This window comes from Pangasianodon hypophthalmus, chromosome 26 (genome assembly GCF_027358585.1).
Source record: "Pangasianodon hypophthalmus isolate fPanHyp1 chromosome 26, fPanHyp1.pri, whole genome shotgun sequence".
In the NCBI taxonomy this organism is placed as follows: domain Eukaryota; kingdom Metazoa; phylum Chordata; class Actinopteri; order Siluriformes; family Pangasiidae; genus Pangasianodon; species Pangasianodon hypophthalmus.
The window spans coordinates 16,401,758-16,419,871 of record NC_069735.1 but is presented as its reverse complement, the minus strand read 5'-3'; the positions used below and the strand labels follow the sequence as shown (position 1 = coordinate 16,419,871).

Below are 18,114 nucleotides of genomic sequence, written 5' to 3'. Positions count from 1 at the left end.
TCATACTTTAAAATTTACATTCTCAAACAATCAAACATCTATATTCAAATAGTTTTTTTTCCCAAATGTTCATAGTCTTCAGGTCTTCAGTGTCTGCTTCATATCAACCACACCACAGGCTGAGAGACCTGTACTACTGAATAACATGGCAAATAACATAGTAAACACTGGTTTAATGGTGGAATCTTTCACTGTTTTGAAGTTCTTGAGTATTTTCAGAAATGGCAACAGGACTTTCACTTTTTAAATTTGTTTTATTAAAAACATCTTTACAGTGTTCATTAAATTTGTTCAGTTCAGTAAATTTGTATTATAAAGTAAATAATACAATAATAAAAGTAAATAGTATCATCTAGAGGCAGGATCACATAACTGCCGCATAATAAAGGAAAGGAAAGGAGAAACTTCAGCCTGGTATGTTTTCCCCTCTTGTCTCTCATCCACAGGGTTTCAGGTGGACATCCCTGATAGACTGATTAAAGGAGATGCAGTCACTCTTACATGTAAAAACCACCTGACGCAGGCAATTGCTTGTGGCCCTGAGTTTTGAGAGGCCCCCTGAAGGTTGACACTAAGTCTATGAAAATATGAAACCACTGATGGGTAATGTATAATGCTACACCAGGAAGCCCTCAAGAGGCCTCAGAATGAAGAGGAATGTCCTGTCTGAAAGCAGAGCTGTGGTAAGTGTTGAAGATAATCTAATAACAAAATAATTAAGGATGACAACTGTAGACTAAGCCGTAAAGTAATGTTAGCCCATTGTTATTTTGGCAATCAAGAAGTAGGAGGTACTGCTCAGTTTGGAGAACGGTATGTTAATTATCAGCTAGCTAGCTTTCTTGGTAAAATTCGTATTCAATTCATACAGCTAGCTTTGTTGGTAAAATTCGTCATTTTGCTCATTTTTGTCTTGATAGCTTGGTCTTTAAAAATATATACAGAGTATAAAAGCCAACACATTATCAAAGATGTTCTGTTGTAGCCTATGTGATGTAACGATGGTTTATCTAACTGAGAAGCCTGATCTAGCACTACATCTAGCATGCAGACTATAACACTAACACTTTCAGAGAGTATCCCTATAGTTGGCTCATTGTATTAGCATTTTCCTGCCTGGGGCCCTCACAGTCCCTAGAATCACCGACTGACACTCCAACATTCATCTGGTACGGAAATGCACATCATTTACTCCTCTGACCAGCTCCTGCAGTCAGATTAAATAAAAGACAAAAAAATCTTAAATTAAAAAAAATAAACACGTAAAAATAAATCTCTGTGACATTAAGCTTTGTTCATTTTAAAGATGCCACTTTAAATGCCACTTTTTGCTTTTTAGTTTCGAGAATGGATGAGAGAGATGGAAGCATCGGCATCCTTGAGTCCAAACCCTGCAAAAAGTGGTTCGATAAACGTTGTGCGGAAAGTGTGTATGTGCATCAGAGTGCGTGTGTCTGAGGAGATGGTGTAAAAGGACAGAATTCCAGCTAGGCAGTCTACATACACTCCTACTCTGTTACTCTGAGGATATGGCCTATCCATGCTCTTGTTATTGTGCACTACTAAGCAATACTTATCATCCTTGGACAACTCCAGGCTCCAGGACTTTTTTGAACGTCCGAACACGCAGTCATTTCTGCGTCCCTTCTTGCTGATAGATTTGTATGCCACAGCGATGGAAGCCCCCCCATACCACTCAACCTCCCAGTAACAACGTCCAGACAGACTTTCTTTACACAACGCTTGTGTCGCGTACTGAAATCTCTGTCTGTGATCTTGACATGGCTGATCTTCTGCCAAAAGCAACATCCTGGTGTTAGAGGCGGTCAGTGAGAGGCGTGTGTTTGCTGTGTTGGGATCCACTGTCAGCTTCCAGGCATCTGCACACGAGAACTTTGCCTCAATATTACATATATAATAAATATACACTTTTCGCAACCTTTAAAATCAGATTTTACAACGAAAGTGAAAATTAGGACTCCAGAAGTAACATCAGTACTGCATAACAGTTCTTTGTCTTTATTCATGGCGTGTGTGTGTTTATGAAACACAACTTACATTTCTTGAGTCCTGGTGCTATCCTCAACTCTCCACAGTGGTCAACTCTAGAAGTTCAGACAATAAAAATCATGGGAGTGTGCACACAAACACACACAGCCAAAATGAGCCACTGTTATGTATTAGCCAAATTTCATTTCAGTTATTCAAGGCAGCATGGCCACTGTATCAATGCAGTCATAAATCAGTTTAGTCACACCAACTGTTAAGCTGAAAATATTATAAAGAGCTGTTCTTGTTGGCCTATCAGTCTCAATCAAAAGATATTGTATTTTGTGTCCTAGATGTGCATTAGTAAGCTTGCTACTTTTATTTTATTTTGTTTTATTAGCTTGGTCAGCTTCCAAAGCCAAAAACAAAAAAATTAATCAAAAAATCTAATAATTATAATAATATGCTTCTAATAGCTAATTGGTTTAACCCTTTCTCACAGTACAGTGGCGTTCCATTCTGGTGGAATGGAAATTGACTTGCACATTTTTATTCAGTATAAACAAATTAATTATTTTATTGCTGCAAGTCTGTTATAAGGTTAGTCAGGACATTGTTGGGTTTCTGTGTGTAGAGTATTGTGACTCTGTGTTTAGCTGCTGGTGAGCAGGGTTATGCGAAAGGGGAGGGGTGTGAGCCCCCTGATGGGCAAACAATTCACACCGCTCCACAATAACACTGGTACAGAGATAAAACAGACAGCACAACTAAAGCGTTTATGATAGTAAAAGAAGGTATACAACTGCCACAATAAAATTATAACATTTAAACCTATAATGCTAGGTTAAGAAAATTAATACTTATGAAGAACTGCAAATTCTTAAAGCCCTGAGTGTTACTTGCATATGAGCCATTAACCACTACTGTGGAGTGTGACATCACAAATAAACTGATAATTTTGTATGTTTGGCCTAACCTAGACCAGGTCATATCATCATGCTCATCTTACGTAATGGTCTTCAGTTTATAGACTGAATTCCTCTTCATTAATCCTGATGGTCCTAGATGATTGTAGCTGAAATCCAGCTCAGTGAGGTGTGTGGAGTTTGAATCCAGAGCTAAAATGAGTGAAGAGCAGCTCTTTGCTGTGAGGCAACAGCCAGACAATCTGGAGATAGGAATACAGAGAAAAAGCACTCTTAGGAAAGCATTTTCTTTGCAGGTAAACTTGTCACACCTACACAAAACTGAAATCTATGATGTATGATGTATCAGCTTCATATAGTGTATCTGTTAGCTCAGAATGCAGATTTGCACAAATTATCTAAGATACAAAACTTATTTATGAAAATGTTTTTGAGTTATTTGCACCCATTATTCTTAGGATGGGCTCCGGATCCACTCTGACCAGGGTAAAGTGCTTAGTGAAGATGAATGAATGAATGAATGAATACATGCTTACTGAATTGATTGAATGATTTAAATCAGTGCCATTTTTTTTTCTTTACAAAACACTTGCCTCAGTATTTTCAGAACACATTCTGAACTCATTAATCCAGCAGACAGCACTTTCACACCAGAATCCAGCAGGTCATTATCACTTAGATCCAGCTCTCTCAGGGACGAGTCTGCTTTTTGCAGAACGTAGGAGATATCTGTACAAGACTGCTCAGTGAGTTTACAGTCTGAGAGGCTATAAAAAGGGAGGCAGGAGAGAATATTTCAGTACGCTATTATATATTCTGAGGCGCACCAAGCTTTTTTTCGTGCTTGGCCCCCTAATGAAAGACATCAACTGCATCAAACGAGTCAGTATTTGATTGAACCCTCCAGAATGTATGTTAGTGTGCACAGTGTGTTTAGTGCAAATTTTACACAGCATCCTTTTTTTATTTGACACTTACTTCAGTATGTTCAGATTGCAGTATGAACTCCTCAGTCCATCAGAGAGCAGCTTCATTCCTGTATCTCGCAGGTCATTGCAACTCAGATCCAGCTCTCTCAAAGGTGACTTTGCTAAAGCTTTGGCAATGTATTTACAAGATTCTGCAGTGAGCTTACAATCTGAGATCCTGTTAGAGCAAATACAGTCATAAAAGCTTCAGAAAAGCTTGACTGAAACAAAGGCTCATCCATTTCCCTTTTACGCTTTTCCGACAAAGCAACCTATAACGCCTTGTTTCTATGTAAGTACTCAGGCTTAAGTTTTCACAGTGCTTCAGTGTTAATTAAAATATTAAAAAGATATAAGTGTTTTACATATATAGATATTTATGTATTTAAGGATATATACTTAAGGTCTATAAACAAAATAATTGTTCAACTTTTTTAAACTCTAAAATACACCACATGCTATATCAGATGGATCACACACTTCCAGCAAAAAAGGCTTTTATATGCCTTTGGGATATTTTAATGACATAGGTCAAACTAATCCTTTGCAGGTGAACGTTAATTGTGCCTTCCCTGACGACACCATTATCTTTTATTACTATGCCTATGACACCCACAAAACTAACAAAATTAGTTTTTATTCAATGACACTTATTCATTTGTCAAATGCTTTTATTAAATGCAACCTAAAACTGAGCTGGACCTTGCTTAGAACCGTAACCACTGCGCCACCACTGCCAATTACATCTGACAAAACTGAAAACTGACAAGCTCCAATTCACTTCAAATATGAATGGGTGAAAACTGAAGTCAAAAATTGCCCTGAAGCACAAAGACCCCATTCATGACTGCTTTCTTGTCATTTCTGTTGGATGTGATGTCTTTTTTTCAGATGGATGACATGCAGCTTGATGTTCATGTTCATGGCACGTTATTTAAAAAAGAAAAGGTGCTGCCTGAGGAACTAATTATGTTTTGGGTTCTGTAATGTTTAGGGGTTAAACATTTTAGCTTAAGAGAGATAAATTCCCAATAGGTTGCTGACTTGGGGCACAAAGTGGAAAAGGTCAGGAGCAGGCAAGGTGAAGCACAAGAAAGGCAGACTGGCATAAGGATATATTTGCGTAAGGACTTCAATTTAGTATGAGAACAGAATTCACATTTACATTTGACAATGTTTCATGGAAGTTTACATAAAATTTTTTGGAACAGGAAAGTTAATACCCATTCTGAGACTAACCTTAATGTGTCCAGTTTACAGTTTAGTCCATTGAAGAGCTGATTTATTCCCCTCTGCAGGTCATTGTAGCTCAGGTCCAGTTTTCTCAGGGATGAATTTCTTGAAAGTAGAGCTGAAGCAACATCTTCACATGACAATGTGGTCAGCTTACAGTTGGAGAGACTGTAGATATAGGGAGAAAAAATATTTTCAGTACAAAAAGTCCGAAATGGTTTCTATATGAACAACGTTAGTTTCCAGAGCTCTCAGCAAAAAAGCTGTTTCAATTGGTCAGTCTGGTGCTGCAGCTGGTGGGATTGGTACTCCATGCTCCAGGGTCTACACTTTGTTCTCCCTGTGCCTGTATAGGTTCCCTTCAGTTTTCTCCCACAAATATGTTTTTGCAGTAATTTTTATAGTGTCTCTCTTTACCTTAGTATCTCTAATTTACAAGTTACACTCTTCAGTCCTTCATAGAGTAGTTTCAGTCCTGCATCCTGTAGGTCATTGTTGCTCAGGTCCAGCTCTCTCAGGGGTGACTTTGCTGACTGTAAAGCTGATGCGATGTTTTCACAGGACTTCTCTGTAAGGTTACAGTCTGCCAGGCTACAGCAAGAGAAATCAGATAGTATTCATAAATTTATTAACCAATTCTGTAAAAGTCTAATCAACATTTGTCCATTTGAAGTATGAGAATGCTGCTGCTTGTCTATACTCTGTTGGTTTTGTAATGGGAGTACACAATAAACCACAATAACAACTAGTTTCCTGAAAAATATATTTAAAACAGTTACTTTATATATATTAGTAGATATACTCACATGGCCTTTTTGCAGTTCCTTAGTGCTGGGATTAGTCTTCTACGCCCCTCTTCTGTTGTGTTGTATTTTTTCAGATCCAACTCATCCATCACCTCCTCTGAAACTTGAAACATGTTAGCCATTGCCGAACACTGTGCAAGAGTGAGCTTTTTGGACTTCTTTTTGGACTTGAGGTAAGTCTGAATTTCTTGCTGAAGAGTGTCATCCTTCATTTCTATTAAGCAGTGTGAGAGATTGAGCCAGCGCTCAGGGTTGATGTTCCTTTTTTGTCCACGTTTCAGGTTTAGTTTTATTTTCTCGACGCTCTCGGAGCTGCTCTTGATATGGGGCAGTAGACCTTGCAGGAGTCTCTGGTTGGATTCCAATGACATGCCGTGAAGAAAACGGAGGAAAAGATCAAGATGTCCATTGTCGCTCTTCAAGGCTTCATCCACTGCATGTTTCATTAGCACATCCAGTGGTATTTCTGAAGTCACAGCCTTGGTCTTTGGTAGAAACATCTTTACTTCCATGGGGCAGTAGACCTTGCAGGAGTCTCTGGTTGGATTCCAATGACATGCCGTGAAGAAAACGGAGGAAAAGATCAAGATGTCCATTGTCGCTCTTCAAGGCTTCATCCACTGCATGTTTCATTAGCACATCCAGTGGTATTTCTGAAGTCACAGCCTTGGTCTTTGGTAGAAACATCTTTACTTCCACCATGTTCTTGCATAGATAACAATAGAACACATAGAGAGCGGCAAAAAATTCTTGGAAGCTCAAGTGCACAAAGCAGTAGACTTTTGTACAATAAAACTCAGATTCCATTTTAAAGATTTCAGTGCAAACCCCAGAGTATAAAAAGGATTCTTGGACATTGATTCCACACTCTTTCAGGTCTGTTTCATAGAAGAGGATATTGCCATTTAGCAGTTGTTTGAAAGCCAACTCAGCAAGTTTCAGGATCATGTTCTTGTTGGACTCCAGCAGTGACTTTGAGTCTATTTCATGTCTCTCGTCAAACTTTTCATTCTTCCTGTTTATCTGAATGAGTAAAAAGTGAGAGTACATTTCAGTCAGGGTTGTGGGGATTTCTCCTTTGCACTTGTTGGTAAGCCAAGGCTGAAGAGCAGTAACTGAAATCCAACAAAAGACTGGAATGTGGCACATAATGTGAAGACTCCTTGCTCTCCTAATGTGTGAGATGATTCTGCTGGCTTTGTCATTATCGGTCACTCTCTTCCTAAAGTACTGCTCCTTTTGGGAGTCACTGAATCCCTGAATTTCTGTCACACGGTCAATGTACTGGGAGGGTATCTGATTGGCTGCTGCTGGTCGAGAAGTTATCCATATAAGGGCAGATGGGAGTAGCTCTCCACGGATAAGGTTTATAATTAAGGCTTCCACTGTGGCCATGGTGTGAACGTTACTGATGGTTGAAGTTTTTCTAAAGCTCATTTGAATTCTACTCTCCTCAAGGCCATCAAATATGAATAAAATTTTCTTGTCGTCGTACATGTCTGACTCACAGCCTTTAAGTTGGGGATGTAATTGAACCAAAAGTGAATGAAGACTATGACATTCATGTTTAATCAGGTTCAGCTGACGAAATGGAAGTACAAACAGAAACATCACATCTTGATTGGCTTTATTCTCAGCCCAGTCAAGGATGAATTTCTGCACAGAGACTGTTTTTCCAATGCCGGCAACACCCTTTGTAAGAACAGTTTTGATTTCTTCCTCATTCTGACCGAAGATGTCATTGCAGTTGATTCTGGTCTCGTATGAAAATTGTGAATTCTCAGTCATCAAAATGCTCATTATTACGCTCACTATTACGAGCTTCACTCTCTCCTTTTGTAATAATGAGATCTGTGTATATGTCATTAAGTGGAATCTTGTTCTTTTCTCTAGCTGTCTCTTCAACTATGAAATGATTTTTAGCCTTCAGCCACTGTTTATGTTTTGTCATGACACTCTGAGGATCTTGCCCTGTTCACAGAAAATGAAAAACAAAATGTCATTGTCATAAATTATACAGATTTTAGTCTGCCTATTTATATACAGTATAACAAAATAATGGTATTCATAGTCCCTGACCTAGTGTACTATCATGAGGACATGTTTTTGATATAGACTACAGAGCACGTCTGTAATTCGCTCTGGAATAAGGGAACCAGCTAAATGCTGTAAATGTCCTCAGGTGCCAAAGCATCCTTACCTTTGTCTGATGCGTTTTCTACTTTGGCTGTTTGATACATCTGGCTTGGGGCATTGGGCAGTTTCTGCTTCTTTAAAGGCACAGAATTTGGATCAGGCTTTGTCCGTTTTTGTTGCATTTTCTTTTCTAATTCACTTGCGAGATAATTTTTATTCATGCCTTTCAAAATGTATATAGTGGCTAGAAGAGCATGTTGCTCCCCATATCGTTCGATCATTTCGTCAGCCACTTTTACTTTTGATTTTTGGTGCAGTTTTCCCCTGGGAATAGTTTGGAAACCCTCTGGTGGGCTATGAGTAAGAAAAAACACAAATCTCTCCACCTCTTCTTCCACTAATTCATCCAGGGCTTCAAGAAGTGTGAGCGTTGATCTGGTCATGGTAGAAGGCTGAAAAAAAAGTTGTTGTTGGGGTTTTACTAAAGTCTACATGGTTTCACCTCCTGGTTCAGTTTGGCGCTGTATTGGTTTGTTTTTTTTCAATTAAATTAACTTTTTGTACTCTTTTGTAGTGAAAACCAAACAAATAACAACAAACACTATATTCTTCACAAAATGGTAATAAAACAGGTTACTGTGCTACACTCAGAAAGTTAGCAATCACTGAATTCATAGTAAACCTCTTACATTTAACTACATCTGGTAATATTGCATATTTGTATGTTTAAATATTCCACTGAAAATCTTAAATATTTCAATATTCTCCAGCCATGGCCTTCAAAGTGGGATCTAGGGACCCCCAGAGGGCCGTGATTTTATTTTAAAAATGCTGATTTAAATCCAAACCCTGGGCCTGATGTGTTCTGTCGGCGGAAAGTTCAGGAATAAAAATCTCTGTGGCTCTAATCAATAGACAAATTACAGGGTGTGCCTTAAGTCCATCATCACAGGGTTAATCAATATTTTTGATATTTTTACAAACGTATCCAAGCAAGAAGAACAAATCCAAATAAGTCTACTCATGGGAAACTGAAGTCGATTTGAAAGTGCAGGTATACGCAGAGAAAATAAGGAATGATGAACACTTGCGTCAGCGCATTATTGAGGCGTGTAACAGCATTATTCCTGACATCATTAACCAAGTGATATTACGCCTAAATGTGTATGCTGGGAAAAAATGTAATAGAAGTGTAATGGAAGTTTTGTAAAGCTGTAAAAGCTTTTCATTGTGCCAGTTTTTATTTTTCTGCTTTCTCCTGCATTCTATAATTGTAAATATTTAAATAATGTTCATGAAATAAATCTGTGCTGAGGGGGTCTGTGGACTTTATTTTTATTTTATTTAAGGGGAAAATTTGAGAACTGCTGTCCTATACACTGTAAAAAAACAAACAAAAAACTTTCCCGTAGGTTTTACAGTAATTTACCAGCAACTTGGGTGTAAAACCTATTTACAATAAAAAATTGTAATATCTTACATAGTATAAAATAACACATAACCTAGTAAATTTGCTCATTTGGTTGATGCAGGATACAACTGAGCTGGAGGGACACAATCAAGGTAATTCGGTGGTGCTGGGATTTGAACACATGACCTTATCTGTGACACAAAACCTTAACCGGTGAGCCAGCACAAATAGCTCAAATACCTTGCACTGATTCAATGATTCAATCTTTTAGTGGAGTTAATTCAGTGGTAAAAGTAGTTTTAAAATAAATGCAAGCTAGTTGTGGTGTTGTACTGGTTGCACAATTGCACTATTTGTCCATGTAGTACACAGGGATTTATTTATAATCGCACTATCCGGTGTCACCCAGATAAGGATGGGTTCCCTTTTGAGTCTGGTTTCTCTCAAGGTTTCTTCCTCATATTGTCTCAGGGAGTTTTTCCTCACCACCGTCGGCTCTGGCTCACTCATTAGGGATAAATTCACATATTTATAATATATTTATATTTATGGTTTAATTTAATTTGAATGTATTTATTTCTGTAAAGCTGCTTTGTGACAATGTTCATTGTTAAAAGTGCTATACAGATAAATCTGATTTGAATTGAATTGAATTGTTGCAGTGGCTCACTGGTTACGGCTTTGCGGCAGAAGGTTCAAATCCCAGCAGTCTGGGTTACGTGTTATTTTATACAACATTAAGATATTACAGTACTTTAATCATTTTAAGCATATTAAACCATATAAATGGGTTTTTAGGTGAAATGTAACTTTATTAATTACATGCAAACTAAGACGTTAAAAGGTTTGTGCTGGTTAATGACATGCTGATAAATCTGATCTATTCTGCATCTGATTTTTTCAGGACTGGAACAGCCATTTTGGAAGATAAAACTGTTTACAGATGCACTTGAGCAATATCTCAGACTTTTAAAGCAAAGTAAAGACAAATTGTCCTTCAACACAAGCATCTTTTCATTCCTGAAGCTGTGTTCATTATTGTTTCCTTTTCAGATGGTTCAGAAAGTCTCCTTTGAATAATTACTTCAGAAAGAAAGTAAACACAAACACCGCCATTTTGTCATCTCTCTCTCTCTCTCTCTTTTTCTCTGTAAACAAAGTAACTTTTATTTGTCAGTCTGCTATAAACATTCATGCTATTTCCAGGTCAGAGACTAAAATTAATGCTGGTAAACTCTTGAGTCTTACAAAACTTATAGTACCCCCAAAAATTACTTTACCTGTGACATGGCTGTGAGAAGTCAGAGAATGAATTACTACTGTAACAGGAATGTACTTCAAGATGAAAAAAAAAAATGGCGCGAAAGCAGCCAGCTTTTTCAAAATAAAAGTTACAATCTGAAGAGGAAATCTATAAACTGTGATAGTGTAGCTAAAAACTCTTAAAAAAAATTTGAATACTCATCATTTCTAATACTCATCATCCCCCCCCCCCCCCCCCCCCCACACACTTTTTTTTATTATTATTATTTCGTATTAATGTAGCTTGAAAGTTCAAGTTCATTGTTATGTGCACATAATATGCAATGAAATTAATAGTTAAATGTTCTCAACAACATTACAGTACAAGACACAAACATGGTTATCTGCCTGAGTGACTCGAGTGCCACAGTGTTAAATTGCAGTTATGTTTTATGGTATATTTTGGGTGTCATTTAAGTGGCTTAATGTGATGAGCGTCTACAGTATTACTGCAGATGTGTGTGTGTGTTGGGGGGGCCAAAAGTATGTGGACACCATGACCATCACACCCATAACTGTTGGTTGTGAGCACACAATTGTATAGAATGTGTAGGCCTCACTAATGCTCACACAAATCCCCATAGCCACTCTCCAAAATCCAGCTGTTAAACAGTACCTGTTCCGGCCAGCTGGTGGTGCTGTTGTCAGTCGACAGGTTTCAACAAAACTGTCGTCATTTATTCACTCAAAGAGCTGATGAGGTAATAGAGTGCTGCAGGGATGAGGTATGTTTGTAGGAGAACCCGGAAGTTAGCATCACCCTGGTTCCCAATAGGTTTTTCCCATTGGCTTTTGGATTATTGCAGAAAATAAGCTCTGTGACCAAGAAAAGTTTATGATTCTTCCATGTTTTATTCATCAAGATAATCTTCACAAATGAACACAACTTTTATGAATTTTGAAGCCTAAATACAATCCCCAGAAGTAAAAATCTAAAGTAAGGCTATAAACGAACTACACCACGGTCGCATGACTTCAACGTCCCCACGGCCACTAAGCTTCCGACAAGTCTTTCGATCTTTATTTTAAAAACGTGTTCCCTGATAAGCATCCACTGGGTTCTTTCTGTGGATGAATCTGCACCCCAGCTTTTTTGGGAATGTGTCCATGTTGCATTATTTTGGAGAAAGTTCCGTTTGTTTATTTGTGTAGTTGATGAGTTTTCCTGTTCGGCGTGATGACCTTTAATGTCCCCGACACCCCTGTAGTCCCATTTAGTCACTTGTTAGCAATCGCCTTTTCCAAGACACGTAAAAGCTTAAAAAAATCACAAGTTGGGTATTAATGATGTATTTTATATCATATGTCTTATAACTAACAGTTAAATCAGAGATTGGTTGGCTAGCTTGCCTCGGTTAATTCAACAATTTGTCTAAATGAATATGTTTGCAGCCTTGTAGCATATTGCTTGGAGTATGCTTCATATAAGCTAACAGCCTACATCAGTAAACATATATGTGTGTGTGCGTGTGTGTGTGTGTGTGAATTTGGCATCGACAGCACGACTCCATGGACCCAACCTGCCTTGTGTCAACATTTTGGTCTGGTGTGTGAAAAAAAAAAAAAAAGAAACTGTGCCTAAATCAACTATGCGGACCAATGATCTGCAGTGGCGACCCCTAAAGGGAGCAGCCAGAAGAGGAACAATAACATAATGGCTATTTCCAGCATCATAATATGCTGTGTCACAAATCATCTTGTGGATATGACAATGAGTTAAGGGTACTTCAATGACCTCCCCAGTCATTGGACTTTTTTTTTTTTTTTTTTTTTACAACACATACTTAGAAAAATACATACTTATAGGTTTATTTCAAAGAAGTGTCAATTGTCAAGTGTCATCTCTTCCACCCTCAATACCACGAATGAGGTGACATCCTTGAGCAAGGCACCGAACCCCCAACTGCTCCCCGGGCGCCGCAGCAAAAAAGGCTGCCCACTGCTCCGAGTGTGTGTTCACAGGGTGTGTGTGTGTGTGTTCACTACTGTGTCTGTGCACTTGGATGGGTTAAATGCAGAGGACAAATTACGAGTATTGGTCACCATACTTGGCCACACATCACTTCACTTCATTGCATATGTATTTATCTATGTACCTAACAGACAATTATAGGTATTAGCTACAGTAACTACTTAGATTTTTTACAGTAAGTAAATAGTTGACATACAACTGTCTGAACATACATCATGTTGATATTACAACTATTAAAACTATTGCCTGTATCCAGGATCCTAAAAAGCCAATTCACAATTAAAACTGAAATAAGCCTAAGCTGAGTGTAGGCTCTATGGGTGTGACACTGCTTCAACCACAGCCTCTGAAACGTCCTTAAAAAACTTGGAACTCTCCAAAATTTAGTTCTCACTCTTTTCCCCTAGGCACTTTAACTTGGAAAAGACCATTATACAGGGGAGCACAACTGTTATATCTAAATAGTCCAACTTCTTTTCACTTAATCTAATAACATGAATGGCTTTTTCAAGACTTCCAATGGTATTAAATATGAATAGAGAAACGTGTAGGTCAGAATGACAATGACACACAAGCTGTAGTTTGATCACCCCTACAACTTGGATTTGACCTAGTGGAAGTGTCTAGGGGAAGTAAGTAGAGAGTTGAATTTGCTATGAGAAATTGAAAGCACAGAGTGAGTTGTGTTCGGACTTCCTGTGAAAAAGTTTACCAGCAGCTGAAGAGCTAGACAAACATTACACAACCACAAAACCGTTTCTCGTATCTGAAAATCAATTTTACCCCCTCCCCCCAGCAAAATGTTTTTTTTAAATGCATTAATTTCACTTTAGTTTCACAGTTTTTTTCTTCAGGAATGATTTAGTCATAAAAATTGTAAGCTTTTCATAGTCATTATGATTAATTTCTCGACATGGAATAAGGTGTTTTTCACTTTAGTTTCAGTCCAAACCTGCTTCTAGGCTCTTTAGCCACGGTCTCACACACTTCCTGATTGAAACCAGGCACCCTCCCAATGCAGATCTTACTCACTTTCCCTAGGCACTTCAGCTTGGAAGAGTCCATTATGCAGGGGAGCACAGCTGTTATTTTTAAACACCTTGACATTATATTACTCAAAATAATGACTACAAGAGAACTTTAATGCATCTGCATGTTTATCCACAGCAGAAGACTGAATAAAGAAGAAATCTCATGAGGCAAAACGACAAGATTATTAAACAATGTTGCACTAGCTGAAATTTGATCCCCCCTGCAACTTGGAGTCTCCTAAGTGGAAGTGTCTAGGGGAAGGAAGTATGGGATTGAATTGGGTTGAGACCCTTGAAGCTCATAAGATCTGTAACATGCTGTACAAACAGATAAAACCCAGAAGTGATCATGGAAACAGCACCAGTGAAATATTCTGGTGAGTATATAAGAGAAATTCTTTATAAAATAAAACTCATGGGGCCATTTATTATGGTAAATACTACATTGTAGAAGACTGTCATTAAATATCTTTTCTTCCTGTTTCTAAAAATCCAACAAAAAATTTCATCTAATGTGGAACAAGTAATTTACTACCTTAGTGATCTACGAATATGAAATTGTTAAAAAGGTGTTAAATAGTCTGTGGCACTCTTTCTTTTAATATCTCTAAATCTTATCAAAAATGTTTGCTCAAATGTTCATTTCAATCATGTATAAATATAATTGTCATGCATCTCTGTTGATCTGATAAACTACAGGAAACCAGGATTTTGGTAAGTTAAGCCAAAAATGTGGTCAGTATTTAGGTTCTATGTGGTTTGAATTTGGTTCTTCATTTAAATACTTGCTATGAGAAATTGAACCCACAGAGTGAGTTGTGTTCAGACTCTCTGTGGAGAAGTTTACCAGCAGCTGAAGAGCTAGACAAATATTACACAACCACAAAACTGTTTCTCGTATCTGAAAATCAATTTTACTACCACAAAACATTCCCAAATTCTCAAGATGTAGTCTTTTAAATGCATTAATTTCACTTTAGGTTCACACACAGTTTTTAATTATGGAATGATTTAATCATAAAAATTTAACTTTTCATAGTCATTATGATTAATTTCTCGACATGGAATAAGGTGTTTTTCACTTTAGTTTCAGTCCAAACCTGCTTCTAGGCTCTTTAGCCGTGGTCTCACACACTTCCTGATTGAAACCAGGCACCCTCCCAATGCAGATCTTATTCACTTTCCCTAGGCACTTCAACTCGGAAGAGTCCATTATGCAGGGGAGCACAGTTGTTATTTTTAAATATCCAGACATCATATTACTCAAAATAATGACGACAAGAGAACTTTAATTCATGTGCATGTTTATCCACAGCAGAAGACTGAATAAAGAAGAAAGCTCATAGGGTGAAACAACATGATTATTAAACAATGTTGCACAAGCTGAAATTTGATCCCCCCTGCAACTTGGAGTCTCCTAAGTGGAAGTGTCTAGGGGAAGGAAGTATGGGATTGAATTGGGTTGAGACCCTTGAAGCGCATAAGATCTGCTGTACAAACACACAAAAACCACAAGTGATCATGGGAACATGTGAGTGAATAAGAGAAACCACTCGTTTGTTTAAACAGATATCAGTGTTTGTATAGTTACTACTTGCATGGTTACATATATCTAGTGCATACACCGTTTTAGGAAGTAAAAGTATCTAAGTTTCTAAACTTGTACAATGCAGAAGAGAGGTGAATATAGGCATAAGGTCTGAAATTGTTCACTGGTGTGATGTTTTATGCAAGCCAACACATGTCTCTGGTTTGACCTGCTCCAAACATGAGTCTCTCCTCTGATCTCTTTTCTCACTACTGTCTTTGTTCTGTTTGTAAGTTGGAGAGGAGAGCTGGTTGAGAGTTTCATTTTACTCCACATCTGAGGAAAGAGAAGATCAGGACCATGAATGTGACTCTACAAATGATTTCTATCTAATGGAAAGGTTAGACCTTAATTTCTCCTAAATTGTGTAGTTAATTTATTAGTTTGGTGTTTTGTTCCTGTAGCTCTTTCCTTTTTCTGTTATAGACTCCATCATTACAGCTGTGAAGCATGAAAAACTAACTTTCACCACATTCCCATATGAGAATACAGGTTTGCTATAGGACATCATTAGTGCTTAAAGCTTCTGTGTTTGTGTGTTAAGTGGCACTGATCAAGATTCCCTGTGCTCTTCTGATGACAATCAGTCCATGGACACTCCCAACACTTTTGAAGGAAATATGTTCCTCTTTTCTATTAGGTAAACATACTGTATACTGGCTTTTACTGACGAATAACAGTATCCAGGTATTTATTTTGTCATTACATATATCCATGTGGTTTTGTACATTTTTAGAGAACAATGGTTTTTTTATGGGGTCACTGGATGTTCTTAGCTTATTGTAATGGAACGCTTTCTGATATAGAAACAATTTGTTATAGGGTTCTACATACAACAATTAAAGTTTCCAACAGAGGCACAACCAAACACCCTGTAAAAGCCTTGCATGCCAAATAAATGTGTTGGAGGACAAGTTTCTGAAAATGTCTGAAAATTTAACAGGACTTCATGTAATGTCAGCTCCACACTGTATGATTTTCAGACAAATTTTGCTGTCATAGACAAAAATTGCCCATTGTAAAAGAATTCTCTGGCTATAAGTTGAGTTTGGTGGCCTTAGAACATATAATGTGATGTGCTCACTGGTGGCTGATTTCGTGCCACTGACAACAAAGTTCTGTCAGTGTGAGAACATTTCTGATTAAAATCTCACAGTGTTTAGACTTTATACGGTGTTACGCCACTGTTCTAAAATCCACCAATAGGACAATGACAAAGGATGAAACCAAAACTCATGGGGCAGCTACAAATATAGTAGTGGTGAAACGTAAATGAAACACGCTAATGGACAGAAAATATCCTTATTACTTCAAGCTCACGGATCACACTGACTGATGACATAAGCAGAGCATAGTAATTTTCTTTAATTACAGGTCTATTGTTAGAGGATCTTCATCTTGTATTCTGACATGGAGAACACACGTTCTCCGCACAATGTGTTATAGAATTCGCCATAATTTTATCGGGATTTCGTCCAGCATTACAAGTAAAAAATCTTAAAAGAGCATGGAACACACAAAGTGGAAAACAGGCTTTAAGGTTACACCAGGGGGACAACTAACAAGCCGAGCATACGCTCTACAATTAAGACATGGTTTTGCTGCCACCAGAAATGTTTTGAATCTTGTGAATAACACAGTGTGAGAAGTTGAAAGAAGCCTGATAAAGAATTGTGAGTTTTGTCGCAATAATATATACAATTTATTCACTGTAGTACTGCCTGCCACTGATGTAAACATTTCGCTGCTGTAGTGAGTTGTTGAAGCAAGTGCTCTAAATAAAGAAAAATATTAATAAATGAATTCATAATTTAATTCTAATTAAAATGTTTGATGATGGCAGAAGGAAGTCGGATGCTTCTGAGGATGACCACCAATGCAGGACAGAAGCAGAGCGAAACAACGTGAGACAGAGAGATGGCTTGCCTGTAAATGTGTGAGTGTGTGGTTTAATCTATATTTCTGTAAATGAAAGGTTACTGAATGCGTGTTAACATTCTACAGGTAAAGGAGACCAAAGGAACTTGCTTTAAGTCCTGCTTGATCTTTCAGTCTGCGCTACGAGCTTTGCTGCTGTGTTGTGCTCCATTCTGTATGGCCTCATTTCCTCACAGAGGTATTCCATTAAATTCACAAAGCTTATCATTGTTAATGTTAATTGCAGTATATTTTTAATATTGGTGGTATATTGTTTCTGTTCTATATTTAGTTACATACAGTACATATCTTGTTCGATCTGAAGATGTTCATTTGAATAAATTTGCTAAAATTTGGCATTAGTATTGTTAATTTAACAATACGAATAAAAATATCAAATAAAACGTCATTTACATTGATATTCTGTTTGTCTTTGTGAATGTGGTTTCTAAGATGAGGCTGATTGTGATGGATGAGTCCGTAGCAGAAAAGAGAGCAGCAGGAATCTCCACACTGAGTAGAAATGCTTTCAGAGCTGAAGCTAAATGTTTACCATGACTGACAATACCGCCATGATTCATAACTGATCATGATCAGAAAGTCAGTATCTCCTCATCTCCTCATCTCCTCATCCTCATTCCTGCTGATGATCAGACTGGGAGATTCACAGTGGAGGATCGAAATGACATAAAGTGGAGATTCAGGAGAATGGAGCGGTTCTTCAGGAGAGCATTCACCAGCAGTAATCACATGGAGGAATATCATTTGTTTTCATAATCTTGCACTTTAATTATTCAATTGTAGATGTAAGAGTGTGAAAATTGAGTCTATGACA

The 18,114-nt window shown here is 37.7% G+C and overlaps 1 protein-coding gene across 1 annotated transcript; it reads right to left on the bottom strand.

Annotated features, from left to right (window-relative positions):
• Positions 1–234: 234 nt before the first annotated feature.
• LOC113537392 (NACHT, LRR and PYD domains-containing protein 3-like) lies at positions 235–10,812 on the bottom strand. Its single transcript, XM_053229874.1, is given in 12 exon segments — positions 235–1,880; positions 2,059–2,105; positions 2,999–3,157; positions 3,509–3,682; positions 3,894–4,061; positions 5,123–5,284; positions 5,534–5,707; positions 5,923–6,291; positions 6,425–7,725; positions 7,727–7,893; positions 8,123–8,510; positions 10,750–10,812. Coding segments are annotated over 12 exon segments (3,663 nt in total). The 5' UTR covers positions 10,759–10,812; the 3' UTR covers positions 235–1,335.
• Between the last annotated feature and the right edge of the window lie 7,302 nt (positions 10,813–18,114).